At 36.3% G+C, this 18,267-nt stretch overlaps 1 protein-coding gene across 2 annotated transcripts; it reads right to left on the bottom strand.

Annotated features, from left to right (window-relative positions):
- Positions 1–3,761: 3,761 nt before the first annotated feature.
- On the bottom strand, positions 3,762–13,360 carry LOC107807236 (type II inositol polyphosphate 5-phosphatase 15). 2 transcript variants are annotated; one of them, XM_075228482.1, is made up of 11 exons: positions 12,373–13,360; positions 10,689–10,944; positions 9,470–10,271; positions 7,986–8,116; positions 7,364–7,448; positions 6,571–6,736; positions 6,428–6,468; positions 6,036–6,300; positions 5,771–5,894; positions 5,113–5,473; positions 3,762–4,440 (listed from the first exon to the last, which is right to left on the bottom strand). In XM_075228482.1, exons 1-11 carry the CDS (start codon positions 13,256–13,258, stop codon positions 4,084–4,086), a joined length of 3,474 nt encoding a protein of 1,157 aa, XP_075084583.1. In that variant the 5' UTR covers positions 13,259–13,360; the 3' UTR covers positions 3,762–4,083. The 2 variants fall into 2 exon arrangements, with proteins under 2 accessions (XP_075084583.1, XP_075084582.1); XM_075228481.1 differs by having other exon boundaries at positions 6,428–6,736; positions 12,373–13,354.
- Positions 13,361–18,267: the final 4,907 nt, after the last annotated feature.

Here is an 18,267-nt window from a genome sequence, read left to right as displayed (position 1 = left end):
CTTCCCTCCTCCTCTCACTTTTCTATTGACTCGTGATTTGGCCTGGTCGACCCAATCATGATGTTGTTGAAGAAGGTGATGAGTTAGATGGAATCTTAACTTATCCAATATTATTTATCCTTAGGAGATCTCATGTTAACTCAAATTGGCTCAAGCCCAATGCCACTGAAGCAATTGCTTTAAGCCTCAAAAATTGATGGCCCAAGTGGATCAATTCAATTTTTTCTTTTAATACTTAGAATTAAGAAAAATGAGATTGTTAGATGGTGAAAATTTAAAGAAATACGTACCAAACCAATATTTTACTTCAAAAATAGATTTGAATTATTCAAAATGATGGAATTACTTTTGACATCTTAGTTAGTGATAGAAAAAATTAAGATTACTAGTGGATGAAAATTTAAACGAATATTATATTAAGCTTGAATGTTTCTCAAAAGATTACATAGTTTTCGTGAACGGTAAAGAGGTGTGCAAGATTGCTCGAGCATCAATATTATAAACAAATTCATATAAACATATAACCATTTCCAAATGCCACAAACCACTACCATCGAAATACTCTCCAATTGTCTCGTCGTTACCATGAAGGTGAAGGCCATCTCTAATTAAAAGTAGTCTTTAGTTGAATTTCTTTTTTTAGAAGAATTGTCCCCACTTTACTTAGCATTTTAGGAGTTAAGACCTTATGTGTTCACCTACATGCATTAATATATGGACTAATAAGCAGAAATCTATTTGACTCTAGTACTGCAAGAAAGGAGAAAAATCGATAAATGAAAAGTCAATTAGGCACGACTCCATTTTCTTAGTCTTAGTTATAGAGCCTAATGACACAATCCAAAATGTGTTAAAATCATGTTCAATGTTTCTTACTTTACAACTTTAAAACATCATATCTCTATCATTTTAAGGTCAAATCGGGTGCTTCAAAAGGCTATCTTGGGTAGAATTGCTATTTTGGGTAGAATCTCGCAAGGATTATGTTGGGCGATGAGTTTCAGGATCATCTAGCATCTGATTCTATTTTATTTTTTTTTATTTTTTTTTAGAATTTAGTCACTTTTTCACCAAGTTTTGAAGCTCGGGAAGAGGTATTTTTTAGGAGATTTTCATTACTACTCTGTGGATAAGTAATTTCTACTTGGTTGATTATATGTCTTAATTATCATGAATTTATACACTTTAATCATGAAAGAGAAATTTTGGAATTTTTGTCTACACATTAAGAGAATGTATTTGGAGCTTCAACAAAAATACTCCAATTCTGGATCCACAATACCATTCAACAATATCTTTATAGGTAGTGATCTTATGCTAAACTTATTCCTGTTATCCACAACTATCAGAACAAATCATCTCATCGTTTTGGTATGCACGACACCATTCTACAACTTCGGTCATGTTTTAGGTGGCGATAATTAGTGTTTGTAAAACTGAGGGTTTAGAATTAAGGGTACCTAAAAAATGAACAATTTTTTTTAAAATCTTTAATACTCTAACTCCTAGTTGAAGGGTTCAATGGACATTTCATGTTTCTTCTTCTTCTTCTTCTTCTTCTTTTCTTCTAATTTGCAACTAACGGCTTTTTCCTTCAATCATATCCAAGATTCATTACTTGGTTCCTAATTTAATTTTTTTTTTCTTTAAATTTTTTGCACGAGAATTATTAAAAAAAAATAGATAATTAGACTAACAGTCTTTTCCACTAGTGCAATTGCGTAGACTGGATGAATATGTAATTGTTTTTATGTTTAGGTTTTCGAATTTTCTTTTTTATTTTATTTTTCCTCAATGATTAACTAGAAGAAAACAAAATTGAATAGATACAGACTAGTATTCCTTCTTTTTCCTTTTTTTTCCTTTCTCTCTTCCGGGAGGAATGGTCACTGGAATACAATACAATTGGATTGATAATATTCACTTAATTTGAATACTTGAAATGAAAATAGGTATTGGGATATTGTTTGGAACCATGAAGACAAACTAGGAGTTTTTGATAAGAGGGTGTTTGGATTGACTTAAAAGCTGGTCACAAGCTTAAAAATACTTTTTAGCTTATTTTGGTATTTGGCAAATACAAAAAGTCAAGTGCTTTTGAGCCAAAAAATTAAAAACAAGCCAAAAGCAATAAGTTGATCTGTCCTAACTTATTTTTTTGGGTTTAAAAGTTTCTTGAGTTTGACCAAATAATTTACCCTATTATCCCTTACATACTTTTATTATTACCTAAGTACCCTCTCTTACTAAAACTTCTAACCCGTCTCTTTTTCTTCCCATTTCTTCCTAACTGGTATCATAACCTCAGGAGTATTTTAAACTGATTAGCAATACTTGTTTCTCTACTTCAAAAGCTTTCTAACTCGTTCAAATTCCATTTTTGATTCATTTGCAAAACCAAAAATGAAAGCAGAAGGCAAGAAAGTAACTTTTACGTGGTTCTTCGATTTTTAAAAGTACTTCACTTTAATTTATTTACTTTGTGGGTAATTTTATATGATTTGTTTATATAGTTTAAGTATATTTTTTAATTATAATTATTAATTAATGCTTTACCCAATAAGTACTTTATATTAATTAAAATAATCTTATCTAATCAGTATTATAACTTAAACTGAATTGATACACAAATTAATCTGCATTTGAGTTAATTTAAAATTAAAAATGCATCAATAAGCTTATTTTTAGTGTTGACAGCTTTAGGGCATCTCGGTTATTTTAACAGAAAAAAGTGCTTACCAACACTTGTTTACCAAACATTTTAATAGCTTTTTTTAGCTTAAGCATTTCTATCCAAACACGTAACTGCTTATTTGTAAAACAAGTTCAAGCACATAAAAAGTGCTTTTAAGCACCTGTGCTTAAAAATCACTTTTTTCAGCCAATCCAAACGGGCTCTAAGTATATCTTGTCAGTGGAAATATAAGTACTATTGAAAAATAACAAAGAAAAATTAAATATCTTCTTCCGAGGCGCGAATATCTCGCTCAAGGAGATTCAAGCCACCGGAGATTACTAGTCCAACACTAATCTCTCCCAAGATATAATAGTCCAACAACATCTTACTCGTACTCTGAATAAGTTGTAGAGTCGAAAGCTCCACCAAAATATGGACAAAGTAAAATTTTCTTTTCTAGTAAAAAGTAAAAGATTTAGAATTCTTTCTCACGACTCTTTTTCTTTTACAAATACAACTCAACTTTTGTGCACACTATGATACTTTTCACACATTCAAAAGGTAAAAATGACCACTATTTATAGGTGTAGGAATTCTTCCTTAAAATAATGTGGTAGATAATCAAGTAATAAGTTATGACATTATGGGTGAATATGGGTTAGTGGATAATTTAGTGTGCTTGTAGTTGTAGAACATGGGATAGTAGTTACAAAAAAATTATAGACACTTCCTGCATCATGGGATAGTGGGTTAGTAGGAGTTATAGCCACTTTCTACACTTAATATAATACAAATAATATTAGTATTTTAATATTAAAGTGCAATATATTTCTTTCCTACAAATTGACTGGTAAATGTATGTCACATCATAAACTAAAAGAAATTTCTGTCATGATGTCTCCATTTTCCTTGCTTTTTATGCAAGTGAATATGACCTACATGGAAAGTAATATCAGCAAGTTCAACAAAAGAAGGAAACACAATGTTAGAGAGAGGGAAACATTTCCCTTTCCTCTGTTTCCTGTCGTGTTTAACACACATCCCCCCCCCCCCAACCCCACCCCCACAAACCAACAACTTTAGATGGGTTCAACTCTCCTCACGAAATGTGCCACTCCCTCGGATACATTACATGGTTACATACATAACTAGCTCTAGGTTATTACAAGTGTGCAATTCATGCTATACACTTTCAAAGCGACAGTCCGAAAATTTTCAAAAGCGGCCAACTCAAAAGAATGACATATTCAAAGAAAATTTTCTATAGAGAAGTCCTAGTTGTTGAGATGTTGCATAATACTGAGACCCTTTGGTGACTATTTACACATACACAGATTGGATTGCCAGTTCGTTGAATCAAAACCACGTGATTTGGGCATGGTTCAACCAGGAGACAAGCTTGCTTGTCAAGGACTATTTAGATTTATTAGGTCGTCGACAACATCAGGCGCAAAACCAAGAGGCTGAAAGTCAGATCGGTGGAGGACATTTGTCCGCAGATGATTAGAGTTGTTGGGCCTGATCTCTGCTGGCAAAGGCTTGCCTGAAAAGCAGTGGCGTACACGAATACGGTGACATTTTGTCTCCGTTGAGAAGCAACCGCGAACGTTGATTGCCAACGTGACTTCCTTATCCTTGGCATCTTCACACCAAAAGTTTTGAGGAATCCCATCAACAAACTCCTCAAGTGTCTGGTGGTCTTCATGGTGAACTAAAATTTCAACAATATGGTCTGGTTCAATGATGCCAGCTGCAGGATTGACCTGTTGAAGTTCAAACCAAATGCATCAGATTCTTAAAAGCCGAGTATTTAGAGTGCAAATTTAGCTTATGACAAACTGAAAATAGCTTTTCTTTTAAAGGCAACATACTAAAAAAGCAGATTATGAAGCTACACTGGGACCCTAACCCTTTCCAAAATGGAACTTGGTGTTGGTCTAACCATATCCAAACAGTAAACCACAGATCTTCATAAGTCATCCCACTCATTTACTAATAATTTCATTTTTTTCATTTCGAAAAAACCCCCAACTACCACATTTTTTCTCTTAATTTCCATACTTTTCGTCTTCTGCAACACAGACAAATAGAAGCCTACGCATGTATTTTAGGTTCTTTGTGGTCTAGTTAGCTTTAAGGTCAGCGGGTCCCAAATAAGATTCTCGCGAGGCACCCAACTTCTGGTGGTCAGATTTCTAAAATAGGCGAATACTAACATCATGGTTCACGTGAATGTTCAGAGTGACTGAACCAGTCGTGACTTCCAATCTTCCAACTCTTGAAAAAAAATTAAAAAAAGAAAACACAAGCAAGGGGGAGAGAGGAATCACTTTGGAAAATCATACAAGTAAACAAATTAGAACCCTTGCCATCAAGCCCCAGCCACTATAATGATAGAAAAGCTCCAATCCTCCAATTTAAGAAGCGGAAGTTACCTCAAGCCAACGAGGGAAACCAAAAGAACCTCTTGGAGGATGATCAACCACTTGCCCATCATCTTTAACAGTGGACTCACCTTCACAAGTTATTTCAAAAATAGCTTTGTTTTTGCCGCTCTTATTTGTAATGCGCAAGATGGATGAGTCCATGTTCTGGAGGATTATGTTATTTGTGCTGACTATTGTTTCTGGAATTTTATTCAGTTCTCCAAGCATAAGCACAACTTTCTCATTTGATCTAATGATTTCCCCATATTCTTGCCTTTTCACTGATTCATCCACTCGAGCAATCTCCACATTGAATATGCACCTTACAGGCTTGTGGTCACTATCTGTCACGTCCATGCAAGCTTCATACCTATTAAAGGAGAGGCTTTTAGAAGAGTGGGAACAGAGGAAACAGAAATATGATACAGAAAATAGATGGCAAAAGAGGTAAAGGCAGGTAGTGATTGAAATACATAAATATGACAAAAGAACTAAAGAATGAGAAGCGGATGAAGAAATGAAGGATGAAACACATTCTTGGTCTCTTGTATAAAGACAAAAAAAAAAGAACTGGAAAAAGAAAAAAGAAAAGCCACAGAAACATTATTGTCAAGTGCCCTGAAAAATCACGGACTTCAATTATTTTGGGTTCATATGGAGAACTTACTGCAAAACTGATGAGACGATAGGACAATCTAAGCTGCACGCGGAAGCTGAGGCGGAACGGCTATCACGATACAAAATTCTGTCACACCAAGCAGGAATCCGCTTATTTTCACCAGAATCATACCCTTACAAATGAGACAATTATAACCACATCAGACATTCAGAGGAGGAGAGAGAAATATATATAGATCATTTACATCCTGTCTGCAAATATGAAAGAAGAGAGGATTACGACACTCAACTGCAGAATTGATAGCTACAGTTACCTGCTAAGCCAATTTGGTGCCTCTCAAATTTGTATGTTGGAGGAAATCTGATTACTGCTTCACGCATTCCTTGGAAGACATTCCCAGCTGCCATCTCTGTGTGCAACTGATCCCTCTCTCTAAGCCAATCAAAGCACCTTTGAGAAATAAAATCTCTTGCTTCATCATAAGAAATGCCATCAAGCCGATAGTTCAAGTCACCAAGAAACACAACCATATCTGAGTCAGATAGCTCTGGCATTGCTTCTGCAGAGTTAAACGCACCCTGACAAGCAAAATCAATGTTTTCATCTGTGCTAATTAAAATACACTGCTCCAATGAAGGAAGCAAATATTTTAAGAAGATCATTAAAGACCAGACAGCCAAAATACCAATTTAAGTATGTACATACATTTGCACTGCGGAGCATTTGAATCGCAGATGAGACGCCAGCTGCAACAGAAAGGACCAATGGCAACCGAGAACCATAAACAACCCAGATTAAATACATAGAGCAGGCAAGCAAGCAAGCTGTGAAAAGGTATGGCACCATACCAGCAGCAGCATTGAGAAAGTTTGATGGCCGACTAAAGACCATAGTTCGATAAACATGGTCAAAATCAGCATTCCGACGACTGACAGCTTCTAAATGTGCAGCAAAGTGACAGTTCACAAAGCACATAGTACGATCATAGACTCTCATCCTCAATCCTACTGCTCCCTGTTTGGAGGACCATGACAAAAATTAATATAAAAAATACAAAGAATGCTATCTACTTGTCGAAAACATCAAAAGAACTAGGAATGGTGTTAATATGCGTTGAACGCTACAGTAGTAATTCCCATGTTTGCATTACGAGGGTCACAACAAACATGTGCTTTAAGTATGTCCAATCAAATTGTTTCAATGGGCACTCAAGATTATGGTAGAATTACTAAATGTTCATATGAACTTAGAAACTTACAGCTAGGAAGATTGTATTCTGATAGAACTGTGCTCCCTTTCTCTAGTATATTACGGTGCTGTAAAATTACTTCTGATGGCTTTTTTTTTGGGTACAAGCATGACTTAGGTTATGAGTCCCTATGTTGCCCATATTTTGACAAAATATTCCAAGAAACCCAGGAAGGTATTCCAAGAAACCCAGGAAGGAATCATGCATAAACCTATTCCATGTTGTAGGGTGATCCCAAGTAAGAGAGAAGTTCTAGATTATAAGTAACCTAATGCTATTCTTATGCTTCAAAATAGAACTATTCACCATCAAACAATTAATTTGCTCTCAACTTTCAGCAATAATACAATAAGATCCATCAAGAAACAGCAAAAAGGAGAATGCAATCATACCTTGTTCCCAATTGCACGCCCGAAACCACAAGGTACTGCTGCAACATCAACATCGCCAACACAACGACTAATACTACTTCTGACCCTGAAAAATATTTTTGTTTCATCAGATATCAGACATGTGTACAAATAGAGGCTCCCAATCATCAAAATCTAGTTAATAGATAGTTTATACATCAAAAGGAAATTGTTTAGACAGACACTTCAAATAGAATGAGCAAACCATAGTTTACATACAAAAATAATCAGGAAAGTTGACGTCCATTCATTTGAATACAAATTGTGTTCCCCAGTTGGAGGAAGGGGGTGAGTCAGGGTTAAGTGGTAGGCCTTTTGCCCATATGTATAAAAAGCTGCAACTCGTGACTTTAGTTAAAAGAGAAGATCCAAAGAATAAAAGGAGCATTCATCAAATATAAACATATTGCATCTTGAGGTGGGTATCAAAAGATTGAAAACTTCAAGAATTGCCAGCCATACATTGAACTAACATTTCACCTCAAGTCATGTGAAACCTAATGTGAGTCCTCATAATCAGATTCTGCTGTCTATATCATAAGCTTAAACGCTAAATACCAAAGTTATCCAAGCCTTGTGCATAGGATCCATAAGCAATACCTACCAGACAGAAATAACCAAGCCTGCCAACTGCCTGAAGCCAACACGGATAAAAGTCAATCCTTCATCCAAGGTTTTTCCAATCATTTCCAACCACCATTGACCAGCAGTACTTCCTTCAAGACCTACCTGCATCTAAAATGTGTTTTAAGGAGTTATAGTTTTTTTTCTTTTATTAGTATGCCTATAAAGGTTATAGAATAAAAAAGATTATAACAACTATAGGAACGGAAACCAAGAAAGATATGACCAGCAGCTAGGAAGATGTAAGTCTAGACTAGAATTTCTTTTTATCATGAGAAGGCTCTTGCTTTCAACTGGAGCCTTAATATAAAATGCCATGTAATTTACAACATTAAAAGACACATTGGTAATAATATATATACAGCAGTTAAGTATTATCTTTACTGATTCCAGACAGGGTGGTCTATTTCCTCTATTTGCGCCTTTTTGGATAAGCTCAAGGCCCCAGTTTTTCTATTTATGCCGTTTTATATTGAGAATAATCTTTCACGGAGTAAAGTGATCGAGAGTAAGAACAGAGAGAAAAATAGTATATTCACGTCGATCACTAAACCATTCTAGTGATAAGCTTCTCTTTAGGTAATATTTTGACCATTCTTAGGGTCACTGAGAAAGTTTTAGGAAAGAAAATTAATATACTTTTTTTTAATAATTGAAAGTCAATGTAACCTACAGTGAAGAAAGGCATGAACTAGCATGTGTTCAGACTTTGGCATCTATAGAAGGTTCTCATATTCTACAAATGATTATACGCACGAACACACACACACACATATACATACATACATACATACATACATACATATATATATATATATATATATATATATATATATATGAGTTTTCCCCAGTAACTTGTTCTTTATCCTGTCTAGCTACCAGTCAAAACTACACCTACTTTGCCCATGGCTTCATTTAGCATACAAAGTTACCTCAAAGGAGAGGTTTGGCAACTCCAAACCACGCCCTCAAGGCTAGTTGTCTTTTACTCCAAACTGTAGTTGGGATAGTCTATCCCCAGTTGACATGCATGTCAAAACTTTTGGATTTTGTTAGCTCTCTAGCCATAGCATAGGTTCATTGTAACAGAGCTAACAAACTCACCCCTTTGGTACTTTTCGGATCTCATGCATCTTCTTGATGCCATTTATAATACTTCTTACGGTAGATTTTGAGAAGAAGAAAAGGCTTCTTGTATTTCTGCGTATATTTACGTCCCATGAGCTTGGATAATAACAAAATTATTTTTGGGTCTTGGATGCGATAATAACAAAATTATTTTTGGGTGTTAGAAGCACTTCCACATGTGACTAGTATTTTGAGGACTCTTCTCCACTTAGACGCTGGCCAATTTAAAAAAAAATTCATCTAGACATTTCTGAGAGAAGAAAGCAACACCAGTCTAGAGACCGAAGAGAGTAAGCTGGGGTTGGAGAGAAAAGGGGAAAAAGGAAGGAATCTTACTGTTTCTTTAGCAGCAGCCATAGCAAGAAAACCAGCGCCCATATCTACCTCCTGCAAGCCAACAACAATGATGCCAACATCTGCTGCTGCAGAAACTAGCCATGATATAAGTGAATCAGGAGAAGCTCTTCCTTGACCAACATTCCATGTACCAGCCAATATTTTTAAATTCTCTAGCCTAGTATACAAAAATTCCTTGCTAGCTAACTCTGAGCGCAAAATACCATCCACTGGTGCAGGAGATATCACACTCCAACCTCGTATACCTCCATGATTAGCCAAAGTGAAAACATAACCTCCACCCACTGACAAATCTATTACAGGACTACTATGAGCCATCCATCCTCCAAGTAGATTACCATTAAGATCCAACACCTGAATATAACCACTAGCATAACCCACCCAAATCCGTAACCCATATGTGCACAAGCATTGAACAGAGAATGCGTGATACTGGATTTCTTGCAACCGATTGCCGTTTATATCCCATTGGACAAGTAATCCATTTGCACAGCCACTCCAAATCATTCCATCAGCCGTAATGATCAATGCTTCAGTTCTCCGATTCTCTTCTCCAAATCCTCCTTTAGTCGCAGCCCTACGAACAGCATCAGCTGCTCCCAAGATAGCATTGCGTGAACGCTGAAAGAAGCTGATAGAACTTTGAGACTTGTCCTTTTTCGAACTGGACACTATTTTCATCCTCATTTCATCTTCAATAACAGGATCTTGTGCTGCTAGTGTATTTTCAACCTGACCATCTGTGTTGAAAGTTTTCAATAAATCTCTCGTCCGCGCATCCCTGAAAGTCAAAAGCAATTGATAAGAAACAATCAACATAATCAGAACCAGATGACCTGAATAGTTAGATTTCATTTCGAAACAACCAGAAAATCTGGCAGTGAAAAACCTTAGGGATGTGCAAATATAATATAATATATGCATCACAACTTTAAATATAAAAAACACAAGAACCAAGGAAACAATATGGCGGAAGTTCAAGACTAGCACATCCATTCTTCAATCAAAAACATGTATGTAGTGATGAATGATTGAGCATTTATAGAATTTTTAAGTGTGGTTTAACATAACATTATTGCGCTTGTTCATTGTAACATTAAGTTTCAGAAATAAATGGTAGCAACAACGCAAAACAAGCAAGCAACAAGACAATATAAATGAAGACATTTGTTTGTAAAATGATTCTGAAGGTACTCACCAAAGTGCAAATGACACATAACCAGCAGTCCAAACTTTTGCTCCAGAGCGATCAGAGATCATATATTTGACATCGACAGAAAATATGCTATTGCATGTGCCATTTTGTATAAATTGGCTCTTCAGATCCACGTATGACCTCTCTATAGACAAAGCAGCCATGTGCCTTTCCTCCTCTATCAGTGGAAGCGATTTCTCAATTCCTTCCCACGGCCAGATCTTGATGGAACCACCCTCAGATCCAGACCATAGATCGCCTAAATGAAATTGCTCATCAGATCAGAATTAAGCACACTCTCTTCAGTTACTCCCACTAACATTTGCCTTTTCGTTTATAGTAACACTGGTATTTTATCAGTCCAGTTTTAATGTAACTAATTTTACTCATCAAAAAGAAAGTAGAAACCAAGAAGGCCACTTTGGCTATCAATGCATCACAGTGCAAGTTAAGAATGCCACAGAGATCCATCCAAATGCTATTTATGGTTCCAGAAAAAAGGCAACAATCTCAGAGCTACTTTTTTTTTCTTTCAAGTGGCAATTTCAGAGTTGGTTGTTAGAAACTTTCAACAAATAAAAAACCATCATGATAGCAAGTCATGGCCAATCATCTCCTCATGAGCTAGCTTTTGGGGTTGAGTTAGGTCTGAGGTTCATTTCTTCTATATAGGCCCTATCAATTAGTTAAGAAAAATGTTTTAGTTATGTTAGTACGTTAGTCTTTTTTATAACCGTGGTATCAGGGCCAGCTTGCGCGCACCTCGACTAATTCTACAGGATACCTGCTACCTCCCACCAGCAACAGGTACCACGTAACTCTATCCACTAAAGCTTGAACAAATGGGAAGAAATCACCAGTGCTTTTACCTCCGCTGGAATTTGAATTTGAAACCTCATGGCTCTTGCCCACTCATTGACTACTACGCTATATCATTGGGTGCTAAGTACATTTACTTTAGGTCCTATGTTTTCTAAGAGTTTTTACTTCTAGTATAGATAATTAAAAATATTAGAGAACTTTTAGTACTTTTTATTGTTATTTTGTACAATGTTGGCCTGAGATGAACTTAATTGGATAAACGTGGTCAGTGAGGATTTGCATAGCCTATCCCAACTTGTTTGGAATTGATGCATAGTTTTTGTTTATCTAAGTGATATCCAAACTCACTTTGACCTCCAAAAATAGTGCAATTACGTTTTGTTCCCCCTAGCTTGCCTAACCAGCTGTCTATTTACTACATCATAGAAGAAAACGAACACAAATGATTTTAATACTAGCTTATATAAGATGATCGAGCAAATTCAAAGGCTTACATTAGTAAATTTAGTTTTTAAAGTGCTAAATTGCAATATAGTAAGTAAAAAAACTACTCCCTAGTCCCTCTATCCCATTTTATATGATACTTTCCTTTTAGTCTATCCCACAACGAATGTCATACTTATTTAGAAAAAATGTAACTTTAAAATTCTCATTTCCCCTAATGAGATGATTTCTAGCAACACAAACGTCTACGGCTCATTTTAGAGTACAAGTTTCAAAAGTCTTTCCTTTTTCTTAAAACCCTGTGCTCAGAAAAACACCGCCACAAAAATTGGAAGGAGAACTTGCATGTTGACACAACACATAAGAATGAACAGTGGATGCAATTACAGAGAAAGGTATTACGAAAGACTCAAACTTTTACCATAGGAAGTCATGATCATGGAAAGAACTGGACCGCGATGAGCCTGCCACGTCAGCACTTCTTTCAAAGTAGCTCTTCCACAAGCAGCACCTTTCTCTCTACTGCTAATTTCACTGTCCATTTTCCAACACCTGATTTTACCATCTTTATGTCCACTCCACATCAACCTATTCCCAGCATCTTTAACAAGGCAAAACGTTGGTGAAACGCTAACAGACTCCACAAAAGGTGCAGCATCCTCAAAGTCCTCATTTTCATCTTCTTCTTCAGAAGCAGCATCATATATATCTGAAAAATTCCATACCCGAACTCCACACTCCGACCCAGCCCATAGCTGAGATCCATTACACAGTACAGTCCTCAAAAATCGCCCGATTTGCCTTTCTCTCAACGGATGCGGCCGTAATTCCAATGACGGCGGCCGATCAGGATGCACTGCGGCACGCACCGGCAACTTGAAAATGCCGGTACCGCCACCTTTACCTACAAACTCAGGTAAACCCTGTGACTGGCTCTTGCCGTTAGTATTACCGTCAGAAGTCGCAGCTGTTTCAGAAGAAAGCTTACGGTCGAGGAATTGAATCATATAATCAAGTCGTTTGCGAACGGCGGCGCCGTTTTGACCTGAACCAGAGCTGAACTCTTCGTCATCGGAAGATGAAGTGCCGTAGAACCGGTCGAATAATTTCGGAGTTCGCTCCGTCTCGTCTAAGCTAAATTTCCGGCCGGAACCGCCGAGTGTACTGACATTTTCGCCGTCGTCCGAATCGGAATCAGAGTTGAAAGCGAATTTTTCACTGTAACAGTGGAAATTCCGACGACTGGAGGTATTGGAAGTAGAAGCTAAAAGGTCGCCGTCTTCATCGTCGATTCGAGAAGATTCCATTTGGTGTTTGTGGGTATGATAATGGCGAACATCTAGAGAATTTTGGGGGTTTTGACATAACAGCGAAGATAGTGGGGTTCATTACAAGAGAAAGACGTTGAATTTCCGTTAATTCTTTTTCTTTTTTTTGTTTTTATTATATTCTCTTTATTTATTCTTTTATTCTTTTAATCATACTTAATTTTTACATTATAAAGTGACTAAAAAGCCGATCACAAATAATTGTTAACTGTGAATATGAATGGGTATTTTGAAGAAAAGATAAGTACATGTCTATTCCATCTTAAGTGTCATTATATATTTAAAAATAGTAATATTAAATTTTTTATTTATCCTTAATAGTATGTTTTTAAGATGCCAGTAATGACATATTTAAAAATACAAGCTTTAGAGTTTTTTTCCTTTCTTATAATATGTTAAGTCAAATTACGGCACATAAAAAATGAAAGCAGTAATATATTAGACTTGGCATTGATGATTGAACTGGGTAAAAAATTTATTTATCATATAATAGTATAAATAGTTTTACCCAATCAAGTTATTCAAAAATAAATTAGAAATAACAATCATCATTAAATATAATTAGTTATTTGAGAAAAATAAGTTGGATAATACATTAGAATTGGGTCAAAATTTGTGAAAAGTGGAAAATAAAGTGAATATCACTCAACTACACGAAATATGTGAAATTCTTTTATTCGGTAAATGGATAATTAAAATTCTGAAATATAAATCTTTTTCTTATTAGTATTGAATAACGGGACGGAACGGGAAGTCGTTGTCATTAACGTACCCGCCAATGTTAACTAACTGGGCATCATAGGACACCTGTCCGCTAATACGACAGGAAATGATTTATGATTTGGCCATTTTCCATGTAATTTCTTCTGGACAGAGTTGCCTTTTGTTTTCTTTCTGGAAATATCTTTGGAATTGGATTCTAAAAAATATAGGCTATAGCATAATTCATTTTAATTTGATTAAAATTTCTATAGATAGTAAAGAATAAATTCTTGGATCAGTATTTGGTACCATTAAACGGTAGTCCAAACCATGCAAAATTTGTTTTTCTCGTTCCTAATACTACTATATCTTCTTCTTTTTTCCTTTACAAGACTAATGCTACTATAACTTTATTTCAAAATATAAATTTTATTTTTTAAATAGAGGAATATAATTGATTTACGGAAAATTAAACTTTAATTTTCTATTCAATGGAAATAAAATAAAACGATAAATTGAAGGAAAATACATATGCAAAGAGATGTACGTAGTGAGTATTTAGGTTGATCGGAATAGTTATTTGATTTACATCGTTATCGCTCTTCAATTATAATAGAATTAACATAAAAGTATTAAACTTGCTTCACAATATAAAACGACTGATGTTTTAAAAGAAGTATTACTCCTATAACTTATTAAGTATTAAGAGAAGTTGATAATTTGGGTAATCACATAACTTCAACGACGGAAGGAATTCTATTTTTGAAAGAACCATTCTCCTCCTCCTCCTTTTTTTCTTTTTTAATTTTATTTAATATTTGTGAATGTAAACTTAGCTAGTCGTCCATTGTGCATAATATGAATTAAGGCATTAAAGAAAGAGTAAAAAGATGTCACGATGAAGATTGAAGCAGCATAAAATTTTGCAGGATATTATAATTTATACATTATGAATTTTAGAATATGATATCCAGGTCAAACACCATTTAATTCCCAATATAGGTGAGAGGTCGGCAATTTAAAGAATATTCTATATTGAAGAATCGTTGGCCTAAAAATTGTTTTGGTGGAATGCGTATATTCATACTCTTTATGTTTCAACGGGATTATTTTAAAGGAATAAATTATCACAATTATTATGCTGAGTATACTACTTTCAAAAGATTTCAATACATCCTTCCAAATTGTACTAAGGGATCGTTTGATAGATATGGTATACTAGTAATGGTAGAATTAGAAATGTTACAATTAGTAATGGTGTTTGGATTGGTGTATTAAAAATAACATGCATTGCATATTTTTTTTTAATTATTTGTTTACAAAAATATCCTTTAAAATGTTGAAAATAATTTAAAAAATATTTTGAAAGGTTAGTTTTGTCTTTATACATGCTTGTTCATGTATTAAATCTAGGCAATTATGGTATTACTAATGTCATGATTTGATATGTATAAGAATAGTACTGAATATGATGTATAATTATACATGTATTAGTTATACATAGGTTGAAAAGTACTACCAAATAAGAGATTAATACTACCAAAGCTAATACATATATTATTTTTTCTAATACATTCAAGCACACAAGCCAAGACGAATGTATATTTGTAGGGGTGTCAATGGTTCGGTTCGGCCAGTTATTTTGTATATTTTGTACCATACCAATTATAGTTCGGCATTTTTTTTAAATGTCATGTAAAAGTCATTAGTAGAAGTAGAATGCAGTAACATACGTACTTTTATAGGACTTATCGAAACTCTCTAAATATTTTTACATTTTAAAGGGTGATGAATTAAGAAAATATGAAAGATGGATGAAGTATAGATCCATCAATATTCTATAGCAACGTAAAAGAAACTAAGAAAATTAATACAAAGAAAATATAAATCACACGAGTGAAAAGATATTAACCAAGCTGGGCTCCAGAATAAAGTTTATAGAAGATTAAATAATCAAAAAGATAAATCTAAATCATACGAAAGGAAACATATTACATTGTAGTTTGCTACTCATAATCGCTACAATACTTTGTGTCTTGCTAGTGAATACAACAACAACAACTCAGTAAAATCTCACAAGTGGGGTCTGGGGAGGGTAGTAAGTACGCAGACCTTACCCCTACCCCGATGGAGTAGAGAGGCTGTTTCCCAAAGACCCCCGGCTCAAGAAGACGAAAGGAGTCAAATACATCAATACCATCAACAGAAAATATAGAAATATTAATAGCGACATAAGAACTAGAAAATAGATGTAAAGCAATAACAATAACAAGTAAATAAGGCCTTATACTATGAAAAATGGAAGAATAGTGTGAACATAATATTAACCACTAGTAATCTAAGACGAAACCCTATCAGTCTAGCCTCACACCCGGTACGAAGTAGAAATTGCTCAACTATCTCCTAACCTACAACCCTAATGCTCGACCTCCACATCTTCCTATCAAGGGCCATGTCCTCGGAAGGTTGGAGTCATGATATGTCCTGCCTAATCACCTCTCCCCAATACTTCTTAGGCTGCCCTCTACCTCTTCTCGTACCCGCCAAATCTAACCGCTCATACCTCCTTATCGGGGCATCTGGGCTTCTCTTCCGTACGTGCCCGAACCATCTGAGCCTCGCTTCCCGCATCTTGTCATCTATAGGAGTCACGCCCATCTTCTCCTGAATAACTACATTCCTAATCTTATCCATCATAGTGTGTCCGCACATCCACCTCAACATCCTCATTTCTACTACTTTCATCTTCTGGATATGTGAGTTCTTAACTGGCCAACACTCTGCCCCATATAACATGGCTGGTCTAACTACCGCTTTATAAAACTTACCTCCAGATGCTAACCTTCATTTTATCCACCCTACACCTATACGGTGTGCGACATCCTCGTCGATCTCCCCATCCCCCCGGATAACTGACCCTAGGTACTTGAAACTGCCTCTCTTGGGGATGACCTGTGATTCTAGCCTCACGTCCACGCCCGCTTCCCTCGACTTGGTGCTGAACTTGCACTCCAGGTATTCTGTCTTAGTCCTGCTTAGCTTGAAACCCTTAGACTCAAGGGCCTATCTCCAAACCTCCAGTCCCTCGTTAATGCTGCCTCACGTCTCATCAATCAGAACTATGTCGTCAACGAATAACATACACCATGGCACCTCCCCTTGAATATGGTACGTCAATGCATCCATCACCATGGCAAATAAGAACGGTATAAGCGCAGATCTTTGGTGCAGCCCCATAACAACCAAAAAATGCTCAGAGTCGCCTTTCACTGTCCTAACCCGAGTCTTAGCTCCATCATACATGTCCTTAATCACCCTAATGTAAGCGACCGACACAGCTTTAGCCTCCAGGCATCTCCAAAGAACCTCCCTAGGCACATTGTCATATGCTTTCCCCAGGTCAATAAACACCATGTGCAAATCTTTCTTCCTATCCTTGTACTATTCCACTAACCTCCTAATAAGGTGGATAGCTTCTGTAGTCGACCGACCCGGCATGAACCCAAACTGGTTATCGGATATAGACATCGTTCTCCTCACCCTTACTTTCACCACCCTCTCCCAAACTTTTATGGAATGACTTAGCAGCTTGATACCCCTATAATTGTTACAACTCTGGATGTTGCCTTTGTTCTTGTATAACGGTACCACCGTACTCCACCTCCACTCGTCCGACATCCTCTTCATCCCAAAAATTACATTAAACAACCCATTCAACCACTCCAAGCATGCTCTATCCACACTCATCCAAAATTCTATCGGAATTTCGTCTGGCCCGGTTGCTCTACCGCTACTCATCTTTCGCATAGCCCCCTACGACCTCCTCAACCTTAATGCGTCTACAATACCCAAAATCTCGGTGACTCTCGGAATGAACCAATTCACCTAGCACAATATCCCTGACCCCCTTTTCATTTAGGAGTTTATGAAAGTAAGTATGCCATCTCCGCTTAATCTGTGCCTCTCCTATCAATATTCTACCGTCCTTCTCTCTGATGCACCTCACTTGGTCTAGATCTCGAGCCTTCCTCTCTCTCGCCTTGGCCAGCCGGAACAACTTCTTATCCCCGCCATTGTCACCAATTCTTCGTACATACGACCAAATGATGCAATCTTAGCCTCTATGACTACCAACTTCGCCTCCTTCCTAGCTACCTTATATCTTTCTCTGTTCGCTCTCCTCTCCTCCTCGCCTGAGCTCCCTACTAACTTCAGGTACGCCGCCTTCTTCGCTTCTACTTTACTTTGGACCACTTTATTCTACCACCAGTCACCTTTGTGCCCGC

Source organism: Nicotiana tabacum, chromosome 13, assembly GCF_000715075.1.
Source record: "Nicotiana tabacum cultivar K326 chromosome 13, ASM71507v2, whole genome shotgun sequence".
Lineage (NCBI taxonomy): Eukaryota > Viridiplantae > Streptophyta > Magnoliopsida > Solanales > Solanaceae > Nicotiana > Nicotiana tabacum.
This window is presented reverse-complemented; position numbering and strand designations above follow the sequence as displayed.